Source organism: Myotis myotis, unplaced genomic scaffold, assembly GCF_014108235.1.
Source record: "Myotis myotis isolate mMyoMyo1 unplaced genomic scaffold, mMyoMyo1.p scaffold_m19_p_3, whole genome shotgun sequence".
Taxonomy (NCBI): Eukaryota; Metazoa; Chordata; class Mammalia; order Chiroptera; family Vespertilionidae; genus Myotis; species Myotis myotis.
In genome coordinates this window covers 192,509,737-192,535,843 of record NW_023416335.1, presented here as the reverse complement: position 1 = coordinate 192,535,843, position 26,107 = coordinate 192,509,737, and the positions used below count along the sequence as shown (strand labels likewise).

The window sequence follows — 26,107 nt, the reverse complement described above, 5'->3', positions numbered from 1 at the left end:
AACAAGTTCGTGACATGACTCGCTCTGGGCTCCCTCCTAGCTCTGCTTAACTTTTTCCCTTGACTTCTGCATTTTCACTTTGACATCTTCCCCTACAGGCAGAGGGTGGGGACCCCAGCCCCAGGCAGTGACGTTGGGGGCCGGCCCAGGTCTGGGGTGTGGAGTCTCTCTACCCAGCTGGCTTCCTGTCTCTTCACTTAAGTGCGTCTCTGCAAGAGTAACAAGCACTCTCCCCAGCGGGGTCGTGGTGGCAGAGCTCCCAGCCCTCACATAGGCACACCTGTAGGGGAGCGAGACTCAGAGGGGACTAAAGACACAGGCCCAGAGGTAAGATGGGCAGACAGCTTCATACCTTTCTGCGGGTCCGGGAAGGGGAGGAGAGCGCGGCGGCAGATGCGTTGGGATGTGCTGGACTCTCAGCTCTCCCACCGCAGGTCGGGCCACCTTCTCTTGCGTTTCATGAGCAGCCATCTCCCACTGGATCTGTGAGCTTCAAGAGGGACTATGCCAAACCCTCTCGGCATCCCCACCAGCCCAGCCCAGGGCCCGGGCCAGGGGCCAGAAGGTGCTCTCAGAGGTGTGTGGGCTCAGCCTGCAAAGTCAGAGAAGACCTGGGGACTTGAGGCCACCTCAGGCTGAGAAAAGCAGTGGAAGGCAACTAACTATGGAGAGAGGAGAAGACGAAGAGGGGGAGAGAGCGAAAAGAGAAAAAAGAGGGAAGGGGGAGGGGGAAAGGGAGAGAAAGAATATATTAAGGAAGGAGGGGAGGAGGCCTATAACAAACAAATGAGAAGGGGAAGCAAAGGGAAAAGCAATAAAAAATAATAATAAGAGACGTGGAATCTAGTCTAGGGGCAATTCTCCCAAAATCAATTTTCCCAGTGACACCATCACCAAGAAGTCACACCAGAAGTCACACTGGCGGCATTCGGATGGAAGCCGCACGATTGACGCAGCCTGTTAATCGTCTTTTCTGTTTATATGTATTTGATATGTTTGTCTACTTGTGTGTGTTTTTTAGGACGTCTTGAACGATATGTCTAAAGACTTCCCCTTTAACTAGCTTTAAAATGATGAGTGAAATGGAAAAGTTAAAATTCTCAAAAAGGATTGACTTTGAGCTCCACGTGTGACATGCTAGAAAGAGGAGAGAGACACATTTTTAGGCAAATACATCATGGGAGATATTGGCTCTAAGAGAATCGGCTCTAGGTGTCTTAGCTGTTCCCACAAAGCAGGCTAGGGGGCTAAGGAGGGATGCGCAGGCCCGCCCTGCCCCAGGCTTGGCCGAGTGTGGGGGGCCGGAGGTGAGACTCCTCAAGACAGGACGCCTTGTCCAACCCACAGCCTCAGGCCTTCTCTCCCCCAAGACCCCCTCGGCTCCGCCCTGTGCCCGGGGCCCTCCGCCTCCCCTTCTGAGACTGGACAGGGCCTCCTGGGACAGTCAGGTTCCTCCCCTTAGAAAAGCCCCTTCTCCCCAATTCAGAGGCTTCGCTCTGGGTGGACTACCTGCACCTGGATGCCCTGCTCCGCGGGGCACACGTTCAAGAGCTCGAGGCTGCGAGCAGGACCTGACGGGGACGATCACCACCTTTTCGTGTTTTGACAAATAAATTTGGGGCCCTTTCCACAAAATGGCCGCCTCGGCCTCCCTCCGCTGAGAGGTTTCCGAGAGGACGGGCCAGAAATCACTCGCCGGCTGGTTTCCCTCCCTTGGGGTGAGGACACTTTATCCGGAAGAGGTCAGCCTCAGAATAAAAGCTGCCCCACCACTGGTTCCAGGCGGAGCCTCTGGGCACCGGGGGCCTCTCCTGGCCACGGTGGGGGCAGGTGGCCCACCCGCCAGGGAGCTGGGGAGACCCAGGGCCTTGCCCAGCGTGGACACTGAGTAAAAGCCTATTGCATGAAGGAACTCTGCTGAGGTGGGTGCTGGGAGGAGGCAGGTGGGGCCTGGGTCTGTAAGGCTCTAAGGTTGATCTCTGTTCTGCACCTTTCGGGGGACAGGGGAAGGAGGGGGGCGCGGCTCCCCCACCGTGGGCGTCTGAGGCAAAGGAGAGGATGGCGGAGGTTGCAGCCACCGAACCACAGGGTCCCTCAGGGGGGTCGTGGCATCGAGGAAGGTTACACGACGCCAGTAAGCCGTGGAGAGGGTGTGCGGTGGGGGGCACATCCGTGGCTGGGCCAGCGGGGCTGACTTGGGGCCGCGGGGAGGAGATAAAAGTGCCTGTGGGACCACAGACTGTCACTGTGGTGAGGCCGTGCCCTCTTCCTCTCCCCAGCCTCGCTCCTCATCCCATCTCGGGGGGCCAGGCTGAGGGCAGCAGGAACCCCAAGGGCTCTTCGTGTGCGGTGCGTGTTGTGCTGCCGTTTTGGTCTCATCGCCCCCTGTTCTCTGTCTCCCTTTTGGTCGACTGTGCTGTGCACAGGCCTCGCCTCTCAGAATTTCTTCATCTCTCTCCCTCTGCCTCCACCTTGCTTGCACTCCCCTGGGCTTTGTGTGTGATCGTGGATTGTGCAGAGTGCAGCTGTGGCTTTAATGAGCTGCTCTGGGTCGCTCCTTACCTTCGGCTTCCCCTCCCATCCTCCCGCCATCAGCCCCTGGGGCGTCGGTGTGTTTGTCCCAATCTGTGTTTTTCCCTTTGTCCACCCTGCAGCCATCCCCCTTGCATCCGCCCCTCCGCTCCAGGCTGTGCTCTGCGGGCTCCCTTCAGATCAAAGCTTGTTGAAGCCTGCATTCCTGCCAAAGGCCTGGATGCCTGTTTACGGGCAAGAAATGGAACTGGAGCTCGGTGGCAGCTGGAATGGGGAGAGATGAAAAAGGAGAGGCAAGGGGCACTCCACGCAAAACCAGGAGAGTCAGAAATGCCTCCTGGGGTCTGAGGCGCAGAGGGAGAGAGACACACAGGCAGGGAGCTGCAGATGGATGCATCCACGTGGGGAGGCACAGATACAGAAACGCAGGGGATGCGAGCAGAGAGACACTGCAGGGGGCTGGGAGGTGGGGGCGAGAAGTGGGGTTGTGGAGGAGAGAGAGGCACCAGGATCTTGGGGACCAGCGAACCCTCCCAGCCTCTGGGGGTGGGGTGGGGGGAGGTGTACAGGATGCTGCAGTACTGGGGCGGAGCGTGTCTGGGGAGGCTGAGGATGTGGGAATCAAAGGCCAGCTCTCTGGGGTGGCAGCGGAAGCTCAAGGCACAAAAGCAAGCAGCAGCTGGAAACCCCTAGCCTCCTGCCTCAGCTGAGCTCTGGGGGCGGGTTGGGGCAGTGCAGGGAGCTGGGGGCAAGAGTGGGCCTCTGCACAGACCTAGGATCCTGGCGTGGGGAAGAAAAAATGACCACCATTTGGGGGAAGGTCAGGAATATCCCAGCTTCCTCAAGCACCGAAGCTGAATTTGGGCCCTGGGAAGAGATATCCCCTAGGAGACCCCTTCACTCTCTGCTCACCAAAGACACAGAGAGAGTCCTGTTTCCCTGGGATGAGAACCACTTCAGATGTGAGAGTCCCCCTGCCCCATGGTCTCACCCCAGCCTTCCCTTCAACACCTCCCTGCCCCAAGCTAACTTGTAAACAACTGCACCCGTGACCAGCCTCTTTCCTTTTCTAAACCCTCCTTCCTGACATCTTCCTATTTCCCTGGTTAAAAAAAAAAAAAAAATTCTATCTGTTAATTCACCGAAGGAGGAACACAGGAGGCCAGAACGGTGAGGGATTATGAATTTATTCGATCATCCGCACACCAAGTGGCTGAGCCCCAGATGGCTCCAGCACCCCGGTGATGGGAGTCAGCGGTTTTTTTTTATTCTAATATATTTTATTGATTTTTCACAGAGAGGAAGGAAGGGAGAGAGATAGAGAGTCAGAAACATCGATGAGAGAGAATCATCGATCAGCTGCCTCCTGCACATCCCCCACCGGGGATGTGCCCGCAACCCAGGCACATGCCCTCGACCGGAATCGAACCCGGGACCTCTCAGTCCGCAGGCCGATGCTCTATCCACTGAGCCAAACCGGTTTTGGCGGAGTCAGCGGTTTTTAAAGGACTCTAGGCGGGCTTTCTCTGGGCGGAGAATTCTCTGTGCAGGTCCGGATTTTGGGAAGTCTGGAGGGGAGAGAAGATGGTCTTAGCAAGTGGATTGTGGTCTCGGCAAGTGGAATGTCCACTGTGGAGTTGCCTAAAGGTCAGTTGTTGGATCAAACCTAACACTCCAGCCTTTTTGTTTTATGGAATAGGGACGAAGGTCATATATTCTGTAATTATTTCCTGCTGAGGCTGGACTTTGAGATCACAGGGCATTGGCCTTCGATTGTAGTCAGCTGGAATGTTGTGTGGATTCCTCCTGGTTGGAGGGGGGGGGGGTGGGGGGGTTGCGTGAGGGCCTTGAGTGATTTCATTAAGTTTGTCATAATTGACCACAATACCCTCAGTTCCTGCTGCCTCCCTCAGGGGTAGAATGGGCACGGGAATAGAAGAGGCTGTTGAGGAGGGTGGTCTTTGGGAGGCCCCAAGAGCAAGTGTCAGGTGGGAAAAGGCTGTTTTGGAGCTTGCATTCTTGGGACTTGGGCTCTCAGGAGCTGGGGAGAAGGTGGTTGCTGGTTAGGAGGGTCTTTTTGGGAATCTACTGCAGGTGAGGGAGAGCATGTGTCAGAGGGTGGAGGTCGGTGGTCTGCTGGGTCAAAAGTAGATTCAGAATCAGAAGTGTTAGGGGTAAGATGTTTTGTGTGAAGGAGAAAGCCCTGATGGGTAGAGCAGGACTGAGAGAGAGGAATGGGACTGAAGGTGGAAAAGGCCTGGACGTAGGGAATCCCTGACGATTTTCCATGGCAGTGACAGCGATTATGTTAAATTATGTCTGAAGGTCAGTTCCCAGGGGAGGGGGTATCGATTCCATTCTTTGATCAGACCTCACACTATCAGGCCCCTACCATGTGCTTGGCCCTGGGTAATGATTCTCTCAGGCAGGTCGAGTGCCTGGAGAGAGCTTTTTAAAAAATCTGCCCCTGCCCTGGCTGGTTGCTAGGTGGTTAGAGCATTGAACCTGAGGGGTCCCAGGTTCAATTCCTGGTCAGGGGCATGTTCCCCAGTCCCAGTGGGGGCACGTGGAGGAGGCAACCAGTCCATGTACCTCTCTCATGTTGATGTTCTCCCCCCCACCCCCACTTCCACTCTCTGAAAATCAGTGGAAAAAATTGGGTGAGGATTTTTTTAAAAGTCTCCTCCCAAACTGCATCAGAACCCCCAGCCCCCAGCCCCCCTCTTAACTCCCAAGTCTCCTTGAACAGCCCTGCCTCCTCTGCACACCTGGGGGTGGGAGGCCCTTCCCTTTTCTTTCATCTAATTCATGGTTTTCAGGTTTAAGTGTGTGTCAGTCACCTGGGGGTTTGTGAAAACAGACTGCTAGACCCAGCCCCAGCTTCTGATTCAGCACGTCTAGGTGGGGCCTGCGACTTCGCACGTCTAACCAGTTCCCACCTGCCGCTGCTGCCGCTGCGGATCTGGACTCACAGTGGAGAATCACTGCTCTAACCTAATGCTACCTCTTCCTCAAGGTCTATTCAGAACTTTTTTGCAGGTTTCCCCTCCTTCCCCCCACCCCCCACCTCCCACCCCAACCAGCGACCACAGAACCGGCTGCCGCTCTGTCATCGAATGCTGAAACATTGCCCTCCTGCGGTGCCCCGGGGAGGCGTGAGAGGGTCGGTCTGCTGGTGCACAGGGCTTTACCTTCTGCTCTTTCTCTCCCTGGCGCCTCACACGCGATCAGGCCCCAAGTCCTGGGAATCGCACCTTAAGTCAATCTCTTCTCCCACATCTCACCGCCACTGTCTCAGGCCTCCCCTTCCCTGGCAGGGCTGTTTCAACCCTGACTCCCGTGCTGGCCCTCCTCCCACTCATCTTTCACACAGCACATCCTCCTTGCTCAGGAGCCATGCTGGCCTGTCCAATTTTAGTATGTGCTGCTGAAGCCACCACGGTGGGCACTTGTGACAGCCTGTAGCTGCCGGTCCCGGTCCTAGGGTGGGGCCTGCGCCAGCGCCAGTGGAAAAAACATTCAGACCACTCACGAGCCATTTGCAAATCTAATCGTGTCCTTCTCTACATAAAATCCTCCACTGGCCTAGCCGATTTGGCTCAGTGGACAGAATGTCGGCCTGTGGACTGAAGGGTCCAGGGTTTGATTCCAGTCAAGGGCAAATGCCTGTGTTTCAGGCTCGATCCCCAATGGGGGGCTTGCAGGAGGCAGCCAATCAATGATTCTCTCTCATCATTGATGTTTCTATCTCTCTCCCTCTCCCTTCCGCTCTGAAATCAACAAAAAAAATTAAAAAAAAAAATCCTCTGCTGGCTCCCAGGGCACAGGGTCGGGTCCCAGCATCCCAGCATCCCAGCATGGCATTCAAAGACCTTCGTGACCTGGCGTAGCCCTGGTCTCAGTCCCCACCAATTTGCTACTTTCTCCGTCCTTTTCTGTTGGCAGCTGGCAGAGACCCCACCCCTGGCCTGGGCACAGCACTGTGTGGCACATGCTGGTGGGGGTCTGCTTAGAGACACCCACGTCCACGTCCCTGGCTTGGTTGTAGGTTCCTGAAGGGAGCGATTGCCTAGCGTCCCTGTATGCCCCAGGCCCAATAAATGCCCGCTACCTAATGATTAGTGTCTCCCTCAGGCTCTGCCCCTTCTTCGGGGGAAGACCCAGGTCCCTCCCTGCCTCAGCAAGGCCACCATGAACCAGGGAACTTCTTTTAGGCACCTGCTCCTGCTGCTGCAACTGGGTGAGTGCTCAGACTTGGGGTGTGGGTGCAGGTGGCCTGGGAGGAGGGGCTGACTGAGAAATGCAAAGGTGGGGGATGGGGTGGAGGTGGGGTAGTGATTGGCTCAAGGCCTGACTCCTTCTTTTCCACCTAGCACTGCTCCTAGAAGCCACTCAGGGGAGAGAAGTGGTGCTGGGTAAGGCAGGAGGCCAGGTGGAGCTGCCCTGCAAAGCTTCCGAGAAGAAGAGCATTCCATTCATCTGGAAAGATTCTGGAGGAATCACGATTGTGAAGACTTTCAAGAATTTAGATTTGTTTAAAGGTAGGGTTGCCCACTCTCCCTTCAGGAAGAAAGCATTGTGAATTGAGCATCCCTGGTGTCAGTGCTCAGCTCCTAGGAACCTCTGGGGTCCCAGAGGGTTCAGGGTGACAGAGACCCAGGTACATGTGTTAGTTTTTTTGTGTGTGTTTTTTTTTAATTAATTAATTAATTTATTTATTTATTTTTTTATTGCTTAAAGTATTACAAAGAGTATTACATATGTCTCCTTTCCCCCCGCCCTTGACAATGCCCTGGCCTCCCCTACCCCCCAGTGTCTTATGTCCATTGGTTATGCTCATATGCATGCATACAAGTCCTTTGATTGATCTCTTACCCAACCCCCTCCTGCCCTCCCACCCTCCCTGGCCTTCCTGCTGTAGTTTGACAGTCTGTTCGAGGCAGCTCTGCCTCTGTATCTATTTTTGTTCATAAGTTTATAATGGTCTTTATTATCCAGAAATGAGTGAGATCATGTGGTATTTTTCCTTCATTGACTGGCTTATTTCACTTAGCATAATGCTCTCCAGTTCCATCCATGCTGTTGCAAATGGTAAGAGTTCCTTCTTTTTTACAGCAGCATAGTATTCTGTAGTGTAGATGTACCACAGTTTTCTAATCCATTCATCTACAGATGGGCACTTAGGCTGTTTCCAGATCTTAGCTATGGTGAATTGTGCTGCTATGAACATAGGGGTGCATATATCCTTTCTGATTGGTGTTTCTGGTTTCCTGGGATATATTCCTAGAAGTGGGATCACAGGGTCAAATGGGAGTTCCATTTGTAGTTTTTTGAGGAAACTCACTCACATGTGTTAGTTTTAAGTGATAATTATAACATTGTTTTAAGGAGTTTTGTTTGTTTGTTTGTTTGTTTGTTTTATTTATTTTTTAATCCTCACCTGAGGATATGAGGATATGTTTATTGATTTTAGGGAGAGAGGGAGAGAAGTGAGAGAGAGAAAGAAACATCAATGTTAGAGAAATATCAGTTGGTTGCCTCTCTGAGGCCCCCTGACTAGGGATCAAACCCCCAACCTAGATATATGCCCTGATCAGGAATTGAACCCACAACCTTTTGGTGTATGGGATGATACTCCAACCAACTGAGACACCTGGGCCAGGGCTAGTTTTTTTTTTGGTGTGTGTGTGTGTGTGTGTTTTTTACAGTGGCCTTCTGTTTATGTCAAGTGATACTGGCTTCCTGTTTATTATAGTGATATAAAGTTTCCTTTTAAATGAATTTATTTAATTTTAAAAAGTTAATCCATTTATATATATATGTATGCATATTTCTGTTGATTTCAGAGAGGAAGGGAGAGGGAGAGATAGAAACATCAATGATGAGAGAGAATCATTGATTGGCTGCTTCCTGCACGCCCCCACTGGGGATGGAGCCCGCAACCCAGGCACATGCCCTTGCTCAGAATCGACCCTGGGACCCTTCAGTTTACAGGCTGATGCTCTATCCACTGAGCAAAACCAGCTAGGGCAAAAGTGAATCCATTTTAAAATCTTACATAAATAGGACAAGTAGCCGAAACCGGTTTGGCTCAATGGATAGAGCGTCGGCCTGCGGACTGAAAGGTCCCAGGTTCGATTCCAGTCAAGGGCATGTACCTGGGTTGCAAGCACATCCCCAGTAGGAGATGTGCAGGAGGCAGATGATCGGTGTTTCTCTCTCATCGATGTTTCTAACTCTCTATCTCTCTCCCTTCCTCTCTGTAAAAAATCAATAAAATATATTTAAAAAAAAATAGGACAAGTAGATTTGACCAAAATCATGTATAAGGTATGTGAATGGTTGAAGTCTGGGAAATATGGCTGCAGCCCAAGACTCTGATCTTACTAGAGAGGAAACTGTGGCCCTGAGAGGACGTGCCTGCCTGAGCTTATGTACCCAGTGAGTGGCAGCGCTGGGTTGGAGCTTTGGTTCTCCAACGTTCAGCCTAGGCTCCCCTGTGGAAAGCTCTCCTCAGTGCCCTCAGACCTGAATTGGCCACAGTGCACAGGAAACCGTGTTTGTTGCAAATGGACATCTCCCACCCTGGCCAGTGTGCTCAGTGATTAAGGTGTCCCTCAGTGCACCAAGGGGTCTCGGGTTTGATTCTGGGTCAAGGGTACATTCATGTATTGCAGGTTCGATTCCCAGCTCCTGTCAGGGTGCATTGGGAGACAACCAATCGATGTGTGTCTCTCACATCTCTCTCTCTCTCCTCCTCATCCTACTCCCTCCCCCTGCTCCCACTCTCTCTAAAAATCAATGGGAAAATACCCTCCTGTGAGGATTTTTTTTTGTCTCTGGTGCCTTCCATGGCAACTATTTTTTTTTATTTTTTTTAATTAAATCTTTATTGTTCAGATTATTACAGTTGTTCCTTTTTTTCCCCCCATAGCTCCCCTCCACCCAGTTCCCACCCCACCCTCCGCCCTTACTTCCCACCCACTGTCCTCATCCATAGGTGCACGATTTTTGTCCAGTCTCTTCCTGCATCCCCCTCACTCCCTTCCCCCCGAGAATAGTCAGTCCACTCCCTTTCTATGCCCCTGATTCTATTATAATCACCAGTTCATTCTGTTCATCAGATTATTTATTCACTTGATTTTTAGATTCACTTGTTGATAGATGTGTATTTGTTGTTCATAATTTGTATCTTTACCTTCTTCTTCTTCTTCCTCTTCTTAAAGGATACCTTTCAGCATTTCATTTAATACTGTTTTGGTGGTGATGAACTCCTTTAGCTTTTTCTTATCTGTGAAGCTCTTTATCTGACCTTCAATTCTGAATGATAGCTTTGCTGGATAAAGTAATCTTGGTTGTAGGTTCTTGGTATTCATCACTTTGAATATTTCTTGCCACTCCCTTCTGGCCTGCAAAGTTTCTGTTGAGAAATCAGCTGACAGTCATATGGGTACTCCCTTATAGGTAACTGACTGTCTTTCTCTTGCTGCTTTTAAGATTCTCTCTTTGTCTTTTGCTCTTGGCATTTTAATGATGATGTGTCTTGGTGTGGTCCTCTTTGGATTCCTTTTGTTTGGGGTTCTCTGCGTTTCCTGGACTTATAAGTCTATTTCTTTCACCAGGTAGGGGAAGTTTTCTGTCATTATTTCTTCAAATAGGTTTTCAATATCTTGCTCTCTCTCTTCTTCTGGCACCCCCATAATTCAGATATTGGTAAGCTTGAAGTTGTCCCAGAGGCTCCTTACACTATCTTCATATTTTTGGATTCTTTTTTCTTTTTGCTTTTCCGGTTGGGTGTTTTTTTGCTTCTTCGTATTTCAACTCTGACTTGATTCTTGCGATCCTCTAGTCTGCTGTTGGAAGTCTGTATAATATTCTTTATTTCAGTCAGTGTGTGCTTAATTTCTAGTTGGTCCTTTTTCACAACCTCGAGAGTCTCACTACACTTATTGAGGATCTCACTAAATTTATCGGCGGTCTCACTAGATTTCTTGAGTGTCTCACTAAGTTTATCGGTGGTTTCTAGAAAATTCTTGAAAAACCTTAAAAGTGTGGTTTTGAACTCTATATCCAGTAGTTTGCTTTCCTCCATTTCTGTCATTTGTGACCTGTTTCTTTGTCTCTGCATTTTTTATGCTTCCCTGTGTTGAGAGTGGCTTTCTGTGCTAGGTGTCCTACAGGGCCCAGTGGCTCAGCTTCCCCAATTTCCTGAGGTGGACACTTTTGGTGCACCCCTTTGTGGGCTTTATGCACAGTCTTGTTGTAGTTAAGCCTTGATTGTTGTAGGTATCACTGGGAGGAATTGACCTCCAGGCCAATTGGCTGTGAGAATCAGCTGTGTCTGCAGTGGGAGAACTTCTGTGCTGGAGACACCCTTCTGGGGCAAGACTTACTTCAGTGGGGCTTTGGTGCTTACTGAGTGTGTCCCTTATGGATCTGAGGAGTTGTAATCTGGATGGTCCCACTCTGACCACTGGGTACACTGGCTCTTGGATTGCTAAGGAGGTGCTAATTTGGCCTCTTCCTGAGGCTACCCAGCAGGAGCTCAGCTGTGAAGGAATGCAAGCTGCTGTGGGGCCTTGGGCCAGCTGCAGTTGGTTAGGTAATTTTCAGATTGCAAAGGGCCAGGCCTTTCATATGCAAAAGCCTGCGCACAGCTTGGGCGGGGCAGGGTCCCAGGGGATGAACAGGGCAGAGCAAGCAGCTATGGCTGCTCCTCAGTCTTGCCCTAAGAGGCCCCGCTTCTCAGTGTCCTGGTAATCATTGCAAGCACCTCTGAGAGAAAGCCGCCCTTGAGGTCCAACCAATGCTACACAGTCTAGCCCAGCCATGGGCAAACTACGGCCCACGGGCCGGATCCGGCCGGTTTGAAATGAATAATACTAAAAAAAAAAAAAAAAGACTGTACCCTTTTATGTAATGATGTTTAGCCCAGGGGTGGGCAAACTTTTTGACTTGAGGGCCACAATGGGTTCTTAAACTGGACCGGAGGGCCGGAACAAAAGCATGGATGGAGTGTTTGTGTGAACTAATATAAATTCAAAGTAAACATCATTACATAATAGGGTATGGTCTTTTTTTTCAATAGTTTTATTCATTTCAAACGGGCCCACGGGCCATAGTTTGCCCACGGCTGGTCTAGCCCCTCACCGTATGAGTCTGGGTCCCCAGAGACTTGCCGGGAACTGGAGTGGAGTTCAGACCAGTCGGGAGCCTGAGACTCCCTCCCGATTGAAAGACAACCGTGTCCTCAGCCGCCAGCCCTTTCCGCATGTGCCTCTGTACCGCTGCACTTTACTTCCACACCACACCTCCTCTGAGTCTCAGTGTGCTTTTCTCTTTCCTTCTAGTTGTAGAATTTCCACTCAGCCAGCCTTCCTGTGGTTCTGGATGATGTCTGTTTTATCTTTTAGTTGTATTTTTGAAGTGGTTATGCAAGGCAACAATTTCCGGTGTTTACCAATGCCGCCATCTTGGTTTCTGACCTCTTGTGAGGATTTTTAAAAAAGAAAGAAACGAACATCTCCCCTTCCAGTGCAGATGTTCTTTCTGGGCTCTAAGAAACACGATTCAGACACCCATATCCACTCTTTAGGTCTGAACATGAAAAAGCCATTCCCTAAAAACTGACAAAACACCCAACTCCTGATCTCTTTCTGATAAAAATACAAAGCAGAAATCAGCAGATTAACTGTCCCTTGCCTGCCATGTCCTCTCCTCCTTCAAACAGCTACTTCAAGAGGCCCCTATGATCAAACTAACCTTTGTCCTCCCCTGGACAACGGGCCCATTACGGAACTTATACCCTTGGACAGAGCCAGGACCACAACTCCCATAAATGCTGCAAGCGATTTTCCCGTCCTAAAATTTTATTCTGCTAAATCGCTTAAAATAAATTGACTTTCTGCTAGGAATTTATTTTTATTACTTTTAAAGTTATAAAAATAAAAATAAAAACTTAAAAAAATGATACAGGTACAGGGTAAAATTTTAAAACCATGCAAATGATATAGTGACAATAAATATTCCTCCTACTTATAATCCCTAGTTCTTTAGCTCTTTTCCCGAGAGACAACTGTTTTAATCACTTTTTATGTTTCCTTCAAGAGATGAACTCTGCATATAGAAGCCCATATGTATATAGCTCCCCCCAATATATTTTTATTGATTTCAGAGAGGAAGGGAGAGGGAGAGAGACATGGAAACATCAATGATGACCGGCTGGCCTGGCTCAGTGGTTGAGCATCAACCTATGAACCAAGAGGTCATGGTTCGATTCCTGGGCAGGTACCCTGACCCAGGTTGTGGGCTCAGTCCCCCAGTGTGAGGCGTGTAGGAGGCAGCTGATCAATGATTCTCTCTTGTCATTGATGTTTCTATCTCTCGCCCCCTCTCCCTTCCTCACTGAAATCAATAATAAAAATATATTTTAAAAAACACACGTAACTGTAGACTTAAAAGACATTTGGGGCATATTTGTTTATGAGACAGTTGAGTTGTTCTGACCTCTGTGACCAGAGTTAATCCAAGTATTCTCATTTACATGTCTTAAAGGGGGAAGCTATTCAGCACAGTGTGTGCATACAAAGTCCATTGTTTTTGTACAATAAAATGATATGATTTTTTTAAAAAATTAGGACTTTCAGAAAAAATGAAGTAGATGTATGCATTAGTCTGCTTGGACTGCTATAACAAAATGCCATAGACTGGGTGGGTCAAGAAACAGAAACTTATTTTTTCACAGTTCTGGAGGCTGAATGTCTGAGATTAAGGTGCCAGCCAGCATGGTTGAGTTCTGAAAGGACTCTCGTCTTGGCCTGCAGATGGCGCCTTCTTGCTGTGTCCTCACTTGGTAGAGGGAGAAAGCAAGCTTTCTGATGTCTTTTCTTATAAGGGCACTAATCACATCATGAGGACCCCATCCTACAACCTCATCTCAATCTAATTATCTCCCAAAGGCCCCATCTCCAAATACCATCATATTGAGTGTTAGGGCTTCACCATATGAATTTTGGAGGGACAGTTCAGAACATACTTTTCACTATTGCTCCCAATAAGTATAACAGAAAATCCTGGAAATTATATGTAAAACTAACATAAGAAGATTTTGAAAGTTGCAGAGAAGAGGGCAGACTGGTAGGGGCCTCGGGACCTGAGGAACGACATGTAGTGAGTTTTCTTGTTGCCTTATATATTCCAGTCTTGGAGCTGAAGAAGCTGGTACGTTGAAAGCACCAATGGGCACAGACAAAAATAAGCCTCAACAAAAGCCTGTGTTTTCTAGACAAAGGACCAGGAAAGGAGCAACTTAGAAAGATAAAACACTTTTAGATAATAACTGCTCTACTTTAGTCAAACACCAGAGAAAAACACTGTGGCCCACAGAAAGAATGAAAAGTTCCACATGTATATGCTCAGAAAGATGTGAAGCATATTTTGTTAAGTGGAAAGAGTAAGCTATATATGTAATATGTTCTCATTTTAACTTAAAAATACAATGTGTGTGAATATATGTTTGCATGAGCTAAGAAAAAAGCATGGAGGAATCCACACCAAACTGTATAGTAGTATTAGGAGGCTGGGCCAAGGAAAAGGGAAGTGTTGAGTTTGTATAATTTTCCTAATTCAAATAACTAACTTAGAAAGTAAAGATTAACTTAATGCAACTCTAATAATGTATATTATGAATAGTTTCCATTTCTCTTAAAAATATATTTCTTTTATTTATTTCGGAGAGAAAGGGAGAAGGAGAGAGAGATAGAAATATCAATGATGAGAGAGAATCATTGATTGGCTGACTCCTGCACGCCTCATACTGGGGATCAAGCCTGCAACCCGGGCATATGCCCTTGGTCGGAATAGAACCTGGGACCCTTCAGTCTGCAGGCTGACACTCTATCCACTAAGCCAAACCGGCTAGGGCTAGTTTCCATTTCATTAAAATTATGTATAGATATCATTTTTGGTAGCACCCTAATATTCTATCAAATTCACGTACTCTAATATGCAAGCCATTATCCTCTTGTCTAATGTTGGATCCTATTAACAAATACTATAGTTATTATTTTTGTACCCATATTTTGGTTTGAAATTTTAAATTATTGTTTAATTTTTTTATTTATTGATTTTAGAGAGAGGAAGGAAGGAGGGAGAGAGAAAGAAAGAAACATTGGTTTGTTGTTCCACTTATTTATGCATTCATTGGTTGCTTCTTGTATGTGCCCTGACCAGAGATCAAATCTGCAACCTGGGCATATAGCGATGACACTCTAACAAACTGAACTACCCAGCCAAGGCTTAATTATTGTTTTAAGGACATAGTTCTAGAAATGAAATTAAGGATATGAATTTTTAAAAACAGTTGACATATACTGCATGATTGCTTCCAGGAAGGTTCTATTTATTTTCAGTAAGTCTGGATGTTACTTTGTGCCATTCTCACTATCACCCTTGCCAGCACTGAGCAGTATTAGTATTTAATTTTTTGTGGGTTTTTTTGTGTTTGTTTTGTTTTTTTACTTACTAATTTGACAGTTGAAAATGTCATTGTTATTTTACTTTGCATTTCTTTGATCACCTGTGAGATTGAAACAATGTGCTTCTTTCTAAAAATTCTTAAGTCTCTGTGTCAATGCTTTTGTTCTCTTTCGGTGATTTGAGTTTTCTGCAGAGCAGCTCCCTTCCCCAACTTCCTGATCTCTGACAAAGGCAGTGTCATTCTCCTGATTCCCCCACTTTCTGAACCAAGAGTTAAAAAAAAAATTTTTTTTCTTTTCTTTTTTTGTGTGTGTGAAACCCAAATTTATTTCTATTTAAAAATGCTCAAGAGACTTTAAAAAGGCCCAAAGGCCCAAAAGCCCAACGACGTCCAGGTTTAATTTCAGATCATCCTGACTTGGCGTACTTCCGTTTCTCCTTTTGTGAGGCATCGATTTGATCCTTGTTAATGAGACACCTTGGCAATTCTAGTCGGATTGTGGTGACATCTTGTGACTCCCAGTATCTGTTATAAATGGCCATCAGGTTATGAACGATGAGAAACATAAGACCAGAAATAAGCACGAGACGTCTGCAGATTTTACTTTAATATCCTTTCTGAATTATTCTTTGCAACCAAGCCCAGTGATCAATTTGAGTAGGGGAGGTCATGATGAGTGTCACCTGCAAAGACTGGTATTAAATGCAGCTCTTTCAGAAAGAAACCAGCAAACACCCTTCAAGATGAAACAGCCCAATTTTTTCTGCTTCAATCCCTGGTTTCCTATCCATCACCAACTGTGGCCATTCCTTCCTTTGGAGTGTTTTTCTGCCCCATCTTCTTTGTTCCCATGGGAACGCCACGGTCATTCACCAAGGCCACGTGCCTCTCCGCTACTACAGTTCTCTCTGCTAATAACTAGTCTCTTTCACTTTGATTTCTCTTCCACCCGTTGCAGCACTGACTTCCGAAGCAATGCTCTCCACATCTCACTCTCTAGGCCATTAGACTAATCTAGAAGCTTCTGCCTGACATTCACCCCAGCATCACTTCCCAGCCAGAAACCTCCACACCCGGGTGGTTTCCTCAGTGCTTTGAGGTGGTTGCCCACTGGAGCTTCCCTCCTTCCTGGATGACCTCACTGCTCCCCTTCCCTCTAGTCCACTGCCTTTACCTCTTTTAAGTCTTGGTTCAACACTGGTCTCCTCCATGAATTCATCCCAGACCCAACCACACTCTTGACCTTTCACACCATCCTGCATCGCTTTTGCAAAGTATAGGACAGCCTGGACATGTGGGCTATGATGGGCTCAGAAGAGGAAAAGGAAAGCAAGGAAGAAGAATTCTTTTAGGGAAAGGGGGATACATTTTGAATCAACTGAGTTTGGGTGATGTCAGGCTAATCTGATAAAATTATCCCCTTGGGCCACTGGAAATGTAGGCCCAGAATTGAGGAGAGGTTGGGAGTATCAACTGGAGAATCATCTGCAGAGCTGATGGGGGATGCAGTGGAATTTAGAGTATCTATAGAAATGGGGAAGAAGATCCAAGACAGAGTCTAGGGCAGTGATAGCGAACCTATGACACGCGTGTCAGAGGTAACACGCGAACTCATTTTTTGGTTGATTTTTCTTTGTTAAATGGCATTTAAATATCAAATAAATATCAAAAATATAAGTCTTTGTTTTACAATGGTTGCAAATATCAAAACATTTCTATATGTGACACGGCACCAGAGTTAAGTTAGGGTTTTTCAAAATGCTGACACACCGACTTCAAAAGGTTCGCCATCACTGCCCTAGGGTAACACCTAAATGTGGTTGTCAGAATCAGAGTCCAAAAGGAAAGAAAGGGAAAGGTGCTTAGATATGGAGGAGAGAACCAAAAGAGGTGAAAATGGGGCAGAACTAAAGAAGGCTACTCTTTCAAGAGTTCTGGTAAATTGTGGAGGAACATAGTAGGATTTCAGAAAAACTGGGGAACTGAACAATGTGTAGCTCCAAGGGAAAGGGCAAGTAGGGTAGGAACAACTGAAGGGACAAATGAAAGGGGTGTTGGGTGAGTGATGGAGGAGGGTCCATGTCCTCAGGGTGGTGGACATGGGCAGGGCTGCGCTGTGCCCAGGGCTACAGGTTCCTAGAGAGGATGAGCCTGAGCAGGGGGGAAGGGGGGATGAGGTCTGGAAGAGGAGAGAAGGGTGAATGCATGGCCAACATGGCATCCAGTCTCCCGCACCAAGGCCAATATAGGAAGAGGGCCTATGACTGCTCAGGGAGACAGAGATGGTGCGGAGAGGGTTGGGGATGGGGCTTTATCTCAGTCACCTTCTTCCCACCCCAGCAAATATGCATTCCAAGTAAAAAAATGGTGTGTTTGCTATGTAAATGTGGCTTCTAAAGCCCTCCACAGGAATTCTGTGCAGCTGCCACTGCACAGGGGGAAATGGTTACTGAACAAGGACTTCCTCTCGGTGATAGTTGTTAGATACTAAAAGAGGAGACTGCATGTCCATGACTGAGGAACTAGTACTGCATAGCGTACTAGTGCTTCACAGCGTACCTAACCGGCCTGGATTTTAATTCCATTCCACCACTTACTGGAGTCAAAATTCAAAAGGCAGAAAAGGGGCCCAGCGGAGTGGCTCAGTTGGTTGAGAGTCATCATGTGCACTAAAAGGTTGCCCATTCGATTCCCAGTCAGGGCACATACCTGGGTTGTGGGTTTGATCCCCGGTTGGGGCCTATAAGGAAGGCAACTGATTGATGTTTCTCTCTCTCTCTCTCTCTCTCTCTCTCTCTCATCTCTAAGCATGTTCTCAGGTGAGAATTAAATTTTTTAAAAAGGCACAAAAGGGTATATAGTGAAAAGCCCCCCTCCCACACCTTTCTCAAGGGTATTCACTTCCTATCCCACAGGGGCAACCAAGGTTACCATTTTATTATGCTTACTTGTAGAAATATTTGTTCATATACAAGGTAGATAGATAGATAAAGATAGATACATTTCCCACTTTTTTAAAAAAATATTTTTTTATTGATTTCAGAGAGGAAGGGAGAGGGAGAGATAGAAACATCAATAATGAGAATCATTGATTGGCTGCCTCCTGCACGCCCCACACAGGGAATCAAGCCCACAACCCAGGCATGTGCCCTGACCGGAATCAAACCATGACCTCCTGGTTCATAGGTCAACAGTCATCCACTGATCCATGCAGTCAGGCTCCCACTCCTTTTTAAACAAATGGTATCCTATTTAATATCTTGCTTTATTCTTATATATTATTCCATCTCAGTATATAAAGAGCTTCCTCATTCTTCTTTCATAGCAACCCACTGAATGGATGAACTATAATTTAACCTATCCTTTCTTGGTAGTCATTTAGTTTTGTATGTGCACTTGCAATTCTGGTATCTACACTAATAAAAGCCTAGGTCAGTGGTGGGCAAACTGCAGCTCGGCAAACTGCGGCTCGCGAGCCACACGCGGCTCTTTGGCCCCTTGAGTGTGGCTCTTCCACAAAATACTGGCTCTTCCACAAAATACCCACTTCTGCGCATGGGCCATGAAGTTTCTTTTTTTTTCTTTTTTCTCATGAAGTTTCAATAGCACTGTACGTACACGCCCGCACGTGGTATTTTGTGGAAGAGCCACACTCAAGGGGCCAAAGAGCCGCATGTGGCTCGCGAGCCAAGGTTTGTCGACCACGGGCCTAGGTGGTCCTTGTGCCCTCACACCCTCGCACGAGATGGCCACCATAAGATGGCTGCACGCACAGCAAAAGCTGGGCCCGGTGGGGCCACTCCATGCGGTGAGGCCTGGGAGTCCTGCAGCTCCATGCGGCATGGAGGAGGCCGGTCTCAGCGGAGGAGGCGGGTTGTGGCAGGGGAGGGCAGTTGTGGGCAGTTGGGCCAGCAGGGGAGGGCAGTTGGGGGTGATCAGGCTGGCAGGGGAGCAGTTAGGCATCAATCAGGCCAGCAGGGGAGCAGTTAGGGGGTGATCAGGCTGGCAGGGGAGCAGTTAGGCATCAATCAGGCCAGCAGGGGAGCAGTTAGGGGGTGATCAGGCTGGCAGGCAGGTGAGCGGTTAGGAGCCAGTAGTCCCGAATTGTGAGAGGGATGTCCAACTGCCAGTTTAGGCCCGATCCCACAGGGGTCCCACATTGGAGAGGGTGCAAGCCAGGCTGAGGGACACCCCCCCGCCCCGTGCACGAATTTTATGCACCGGACCACTAGTATATTACAAATTACTTTCCAAAGAAATTACACTGGTTTAGGTTCCTGTCATCATTATGTAAAGAAGAGTTTGGGCAACTACTTAATCTCTCTGAGCTTCAGTTTCCTTATCTGCAAAATAAGCAAAACAGTGCTATTTGTTGGTTGTTGTGCAGATTATTTGGGATGGTGCATGTAAAGTGTTTGGCATATAAAAGCTGATGTTTTCTAAATATGATATTACTTTATTTTGGATTAGTGAGATATTGTCCTGGCCAGGTAAATGCATGTGATGGGACCTCCTTGCCAGCCTGGGGTTCTCTGACTAGGACAAGGGCAGATTCTGCAGGAAATTAATAAATCAGATGAGAAGAGTTGTGAGCCGTGCCTTCACCAGGGGTACCATGTCTCCAGCATACCCCAACCTCCTCCCTATGACTTCTACTCCCAGGTCCCTCCAAGCTGAAAGATCGTGTCCATTCAGCAAAATCCCTGTGGAATCAAGGATCCTTTCCTCTGATCATCAGTAATCTTGAGATAACAGACTCAGGGATTTATAGCTGTACAGTGGACAACAAGCAAACAGAAGTGGAACTTGTGGTGTTCAAATGTGAGTAGGGCAGACCTGGGGTACAGACACCTCCAGCCAATCACCCTCCCCTTCCCTCCTATCCCTTCACCCAAATCAGGGCCAAACTAGCTGTCAGTATTTCAATAGTCCAGAGCCAAGTGAGACTGACCACCACATCTCCTCAAACCCTCCTCAAGCCTTGGGTTAGATATGGAGGAGAGGAAAAAAGCTAAAGGGAGGGAAGGAGAAGGGCAAGGACCAGAGGAAAGGCGGGGGGGGGGGGGGGGGGAGACAAGGAAAGAGAGGAGAAGGAGGAGGATGGAAGTGGGGAAGAAGAAGAGGAAAGCCCTGCCTAGGGCTGGGGGTGGACAGCTGGGCATTGACTGAGAGAAGGATGTTGGGACAGGGGTAATGGAGACACTCTTGGTTTCCCGGCTTCTTCCCTTCTCCTTGGGGATAGAGTGTGTGTGACACAGGTGACCTGCTCTCTCCACAGTGAATGCCAATTTGGATATCAAAAATCGCATCCAGCTGCTGCAGGGACAGAGCCTGACCTTGACCTTGGAGAGCCCCCCTGGTAGAAACCCTTCAGTAGAATGGAAAGTTCCCGGGAATGAAAAGCAGAATAGGGGCAAGAACCTCTCACTGTCCCAGCTGAAGTTGCAGAACAGTGGCACCTGGACATGCACCGTCTCCCAGGACACAAAGAAACTGGTGTTTGAAATAAACATCTTGGTACTGGGTAAGTGCTTCTCCTCTCTCCTGCAGACCCCCCCCTTCTCCTCACGCCCCTCCCTACACCCCCACCTCAAAGGCTGACAGACTCTCCCTCTGCTCTCATTGCTCTGCTCCTGGGTCTGGTACTAGAGGACAGAGGGAGGCCAGGGCCAGGCTCCCCCAAAGCTGAAGTCTATCCTAGGGATACACTGGGCCCTCTCTTCCTCAGGGTGGTGGACATGGAGGAAGGAAGGGAGATGGGATGGCAGGATGTGAGGGGCCCCCTAGACCCCTGAAGGAGGCCCCAAAGGAAGAGTGTCAAGGACACCTATTTTCTTTGTTGCCTCCACTCCCCACTCACCCACCCATTTGCAAATCCACTTACTCACTGGGGGATACTAGCCAGCCCTGAGGAAATGCTACATTCATCTTTAGAATCCTGAGCTAGGCACGGGGGTGGGGGTGGGGGGGCCGAATGCAGGTCTTGTCCTCCGCGGGTGCTTGTGTGACACAAGGTGGGGCAGTGTCTGCACTTGGATTCAAATCCTGGCTCTGACAACCTTGGACAAGTTACTGAACCTCTCTGTGCCTTGGATTCTGTAAAGTGGGGATGATGCTCACCGTGATGTACCCACCTTGTGGTGTCATGGTAAGAATCAATGCAATGTAAGGCCCATAGAACAGAGCCTGGCACATAGTCAGCCTATGTAAGTGTTTGCTCTTATCTTGTGAAGGGTGCTAACTTAAGCACCTTCTTAGGTGCAGGCCAGCCCAGCTCATGAGGCTCAGTGGTTGAGTGTCAACCCAGGAATCAAAAGGTCAAAGGTTCAATTCCTGGTCAGGGCACATGCCGGGTTTGTGAGCTCCATCTCCAGTAGAGGTGCATGCAGGAGGCAGCTGATTGATGATGTTTCTCTTTCATCGATGTTTCTGTCTCACTCTAACAATCAATAAAACCATATTAAAAAATGAATAAATAAATGCAGGCCATATACCTTCTGTGCTCCCGGATCCTAAGGAAGGAGAGGACGCCTCTGGCTGGGCTGTTCTACGAGGGCTTCCAGGGGGAAGAGGAACATGCTGGGGTGGAGAGATGAGAGGGATTAGAGAGCTAGATGGGAATTTAAGGGCCTGAAATGACAACCTGGGTGTTTGAAGGCACCTGGTCCCTTTCCATCTTTTTGCTGCCTCCACCAAATGCCTACCCCACTTTGTACACCCTTATCATTCTACCTCCTTCTAACCCAGGTTCTCTCCCTTCCTACCTCCAGCTTTCCGGAACATCTCTGACACAGTCTATACAAAAGTGGGGGAGCCCGTGGAGTTCTCCTTCCCACTTACCTTTGAGGATGAAAACCTGGTCGGGGAGCTGAGGTGGCAGGAGGAGGGGACCTCCTCCCCTCAGCCCTGGATCACCTTCTCCTTGGAGAACAGAAAGGTGACTGTGAAGAAGGTTCAAAAGAAGATCCACCTGAAGGAGACACTGCCGCTCACCTTCAGTCTGCCCCAGGCCTCGCTTCAGGACGTTGGTTCTGGATACCTGACCCTGAATCTCAGCCAGGGGCAGTTACATCAGAAAGTGAACCTCGCGGTGATGAGAAGTGAGGAGCCGGGCTGAGAAGGGGAAGACGGGGACAGGAGGTGGAGGGGCCTGACCAGGGCTCCTTCTAAGGCAGGACTGGCCCCCAAAGGGATGCCTAAGCCCTGGTTGTCTGATGGGGCTGATGGAGGGCCCACTGGTGTGGGGCTGGTTTTGAACTAAAACTGGAATCCATATGTCCTTTCCTGACATCTGTGAGCCAGCCTAGGGCACATTCCACTGAGAATCCCCAAAGGGCATATGCTGACAACCAGGGTTCTAGTTCTGTCTCTGTCTTCCCACCCTCACCATGACCCTGGCTAACCCCCCTACCTGTGTGTGTCTGCTTTCTACTAATGAGGATGACCACATTTGCTCTGAGTGTACTAGTGATGATGACAATGTCAGGCTCCACACTGAGTTCTTCACTTCTCTATTTCCTTAATCACCATAACAACCCCACAAGCAATAATGGCTAATACTTGATGCTTCCCACATGCCAGGCCCCATTTAAGAGCCCTACAAGTACTTGTGCATTAATAATTGTCTGGGACTCAGGTTGCTAAGTAACTTGCTCAGAGACACAGATCGTAAGCTGTGGGGCTGGGATTTGAATCCAAGACTGTTCTGTTGGACCTCAAAAGCTGTGTTTTCTCTGTTAAAGCTGTATGACAATGTGCTTGAGATGCCAAAAGAGGAACTCCCATGTAAAGTGTCCTTTTGATTGTTCTACTGATTCCCCTTAGAGCATGGAGGTGCCAAGAACTCAGAGGTCCAGGCTCCTAACCTCAGGTTCTTGTCCCTCTACAGTGACTAAGTCTCAGAACCAATTGACCTGTGAGGTGTTGGGGACCAACACCTCCCAGTTGATGCTGAGCTTGAAGCTGGACAACCAGACTACAAAGGTCTCAGGTCATCAAAAGCTGGTGCAGGTGAAGGACCCTGAGGCGGGGATGTGGCATTGTCTACTGACTGACAACAACAAAGTCCTGCTGGAATCCAATGTCGAGGGTGAGTGAGGCCTAACCCCAAGCCCCTGCCTCCTCAGCTGTGGGACCTTCCCAGGGTTGGCAAAGAAAACCCAGAGTCCTAGCCTCCCAAGTCTCCTGAGAGAGGTGGGTTATGTGCATGGTGCCCGGACACAGGGGTGATAAGGTGAAATAGGGTATGGTCCTGGACCCTAGGGACCCACCTGTAGCCCTGAAAGTTCCCAACTACCCAAGGTCTGCAGCCCATGAATGGGGCCCACCTGACCAAGAGTCCCCATCCTTGCTCCTTTCCTAACCCAGCCACAAGCACTCGCCCACGTGTGTGTGTGGAAGGCACATAGGATGGACCACTGCTCCTAGCTCCCCAGAGTGCCCTGTAGTCTTCAAACCTTAAAAACCCTTCCCCAGTCTTTCCCCTCCAGCCTGGTGGCCTGGGAGAGCCCAGAGGATCCTGCCCCAGTCTCCCAACCTCAGCATCAGGCCCAAGTGTGGCTGGGCAGCCAGGCCTTCCTCAGGCCTCCAGAGTGCGGTGCCCAGAGGGAAGGTAATGTGGGCTGAACCCACCTCTCTTCTCTCTTGCAGTTTTGTACTCAGAGTTAATCCAGGCCTCGCCAAAACTCCTGGCCATTGTGCTGGGGGCAGTAGGTGGCTTTCTGATTTTCACTGGGTTCTGCATCTTCTGCTGTGTCAAATGCTGGCACCGAAGGGTGAGTGAACCTCCTTAGACCTCAATTCCCCCCCTCTCCCCCCCGCCCACCCATACACACACATAGCGACTAGGGTGTCCTGTCTATGTGACCTGCTTCTGCTCTGTTTCTCTCTACCCACCATCGAGTTCCCTTATTGCAGACTGGGCTCTGTCCCAGATCCCAGGGAGGGAGAGGCAGGAAGGAGCAGAGAGTGAACTCTGGGACAGATGGCCTCAGCCACAGTATCTGCTTCTCCTCTCCCAGCTTTCCCCACTCCCCCCTCCAAGGGGCACCTCCCTTCTGGAGGCCTGGGACCCTCACTACTCCTCTCCTTCTTCCTGGACAGCGCCAGGCAGTGCGGATGTCTCAGATCAAGAGACTCCTCAGTGAGAAGAAGACCTGCCAATGCCCCCAGTAAGGAACTGGGGGGGGGGGGATGAAAGGGGGGTGAGAATGGGAGGGCTAGGGGGAGAGGAGGGAGAGGAGGGATGCAGATGAGGAGATGGGGGCTAAGGGAGGTGGTGGGGGTGGGGAGAGAAGGGTACAGCGGGATGGCTGAGGAGGTAGGAAGCAGGCAGAAGGTGGAGGGAGGATGTGGCCCAGAGGCCATTACCAAACTGGAAGAGAAGAGGGGCCATGGAGGTCCTAGAACTCCAAGGAGTTGGGGAGGAAGAGCCTTGCTCCTCTTCTGCTTTTATCCTCCAGCCGGCTCCAGAAGACATGCAATCTCATTTGAGGCACTGGCCAGGGGGAGCTTCCCACTTGCAGCCTCCCCAGCTGTCTACCCTGCGTTTCCTGTTGGGCTCCGGGGCCTGGGGACCGGATGAATGTAGCAGATCCCAGCGCCTTTGCCATCTCCTGCTCTCCTTGTCCACAGCTGGCCATTGGGTCTCCTCTTCCAGAGGCTTACTCGCACCGCCGCTCCCCGATTCCCTCTTCTGTTGAACCCTCGCCCTTTGATTATTTCTTCTGAACTCTGTCCCTCACGGCCCACTTGGATCCCAGGGGAGCACTCAGGACCAGCCCTGCCTGGCCTGCAGTGTGAGGCTGGGTAACTGAAGCATGAAGCACAGGATTGTCATCTTACAGGGAAGAACCTTGGCACCAGAGAAGGCAGGGAGTAGGCCAAGGTCACACAGCCCATCAAGGACAGGTCCAGCTCTAACCGCTCCACCGTTCCATTCTGACACACACCCTTGTCCACAGCTCACACTTGTGCACTGACACAATTCCTTATCACCCAAGCAGCACACTCAGTTTATAAACCAGTTCCACATCCTTTATCTATTTAAACCTTATGAAAGTCCCACAAGGCCCTAGCCGGTTCGGCTCAGTGGATAGAACGTCGGCCTGCAAACTGAAGGGTCCCAAGTTCGATTCCAGTCAAGGGCACATGCCAGGGTTGTGGGCTCGATCCCCAATGGGGGGCGTGCGGGGGGCAGCCGTTCATTGGTTCTCTCTCATCATTGTGTTTCTATCTCTCTCCCTCTCCCTTCCTCTCTGAAATCAATAAAGAAATATATTTTTTAAAAAAAGAAAAAGAAAATCCTACAAGGCTGGTAGTGACAGGACCAAGATTAGCATCTCCGGTTTATAAACCAGAAATGGAATTCACAGAGGTCATATTGATTGCCCAAGGTTGTAAGTGCTGGGGCTCAGACTGTCCCAGACTGCTTGACCCCTAGTTCTATGGCTGTTTCTTGAACACAGAATAGATACCACAGATATCTCTGCAGCTGGCTAGTCACGGGTGCTCAGTATGTACCGTAGGGTTCACAGGAGCACCTCGGGGAGGCCTGCCTCAGGAGGTCAGAACATGGAGGAGGGCCTTCCTGCCTAAAATCCCTCACCGCCTGCTGGAGGCAGAATCCTGTTACCAAAGGACAAAGCCTTCAGCTCTCCTACTCAGGGCACAGGCTGGGAGCAGAGTTCCCAGGGACCTACCACGTACCCTGTACAGAACCTTCTGGAAGGTGAGCCTTGCCAGGGCGGGCAGGCACTGGGGAAGAGTGAACCCACTGAGAGGACTTCCTGGGAAGGGTGATGGTGCTTAAGGTTACACGTACTCTTCCTCTTAATTCAGTTCTCAGGATCCCTAGCCTGCTCTGCCTCTCCTTCTGTTCTTTCTCACAATCTCCCCCAGTCCCTCTGCCCTTTCCCTTCCCTTCCTTTCCAGCCTGCCTCTTCCAAGAAGCACACCCAGGTGCTGCCAGAGCTCCCATTGCTTGCTTTGTATTCCTGCCCCTTCCCCATCCCTACCGGCCGAGCTGACAAAAATACAGTAAACTTACTATAAAGAAGATGCTCTTCTTCATTTGTGTGTGTGTGTGTGTGTGTGTGT

General features: G+C 49.3%; 1 protein-coding gene across 3 annotated transcripts; it reads left to right on the top strand.

The window, feature by feature from the left end:
• The first annotated feature begins 177 nt into the window (after positions 1–177).
• Positions 178–26,063, top strand: CD4 (CD4 molecule). 3 transcript variants are annotated; one of them, XM_036301058.1, is made up of 10 exons: positions 178–327; positions 6,667–6,772; positions 6,906–7,073; positions 19,673–19,831; positions 20,289–20,534; positions 21,781–22,110; positions 22,899–23,099; positions 23,660–23,784; positions 24,113–24,180; positions 24,472–26,063. In XM_036301058.1, exons 2-10 carry the CDS (start codon positions 6,724–6,726, stop codon positions 24,500–24,502), a joined length of 1,377 nt encoding a protein of 458 aa, XP_036156951.1. In that variant the 5' UTR covers positions 178–327; positions 6,667–6,723; the 3' UTR covers positions 24,503–26,063. The 3 variants fall into 3 exon arrangements, with proteins under 3 accessions (XP_036156951.1, XP_036156952.1, XP_036156950.1); XM_036301059.1 differs by lacking the exon at positions 178–327 and adding an exon at positions 3,342–3,702; XM_036301057.1 differs by lacking the exon at positions 178–327 and adding an exon at positions 4,095–4,179.
• Positions 26,064–26,107: the final 44 nt, after the last annotated feature.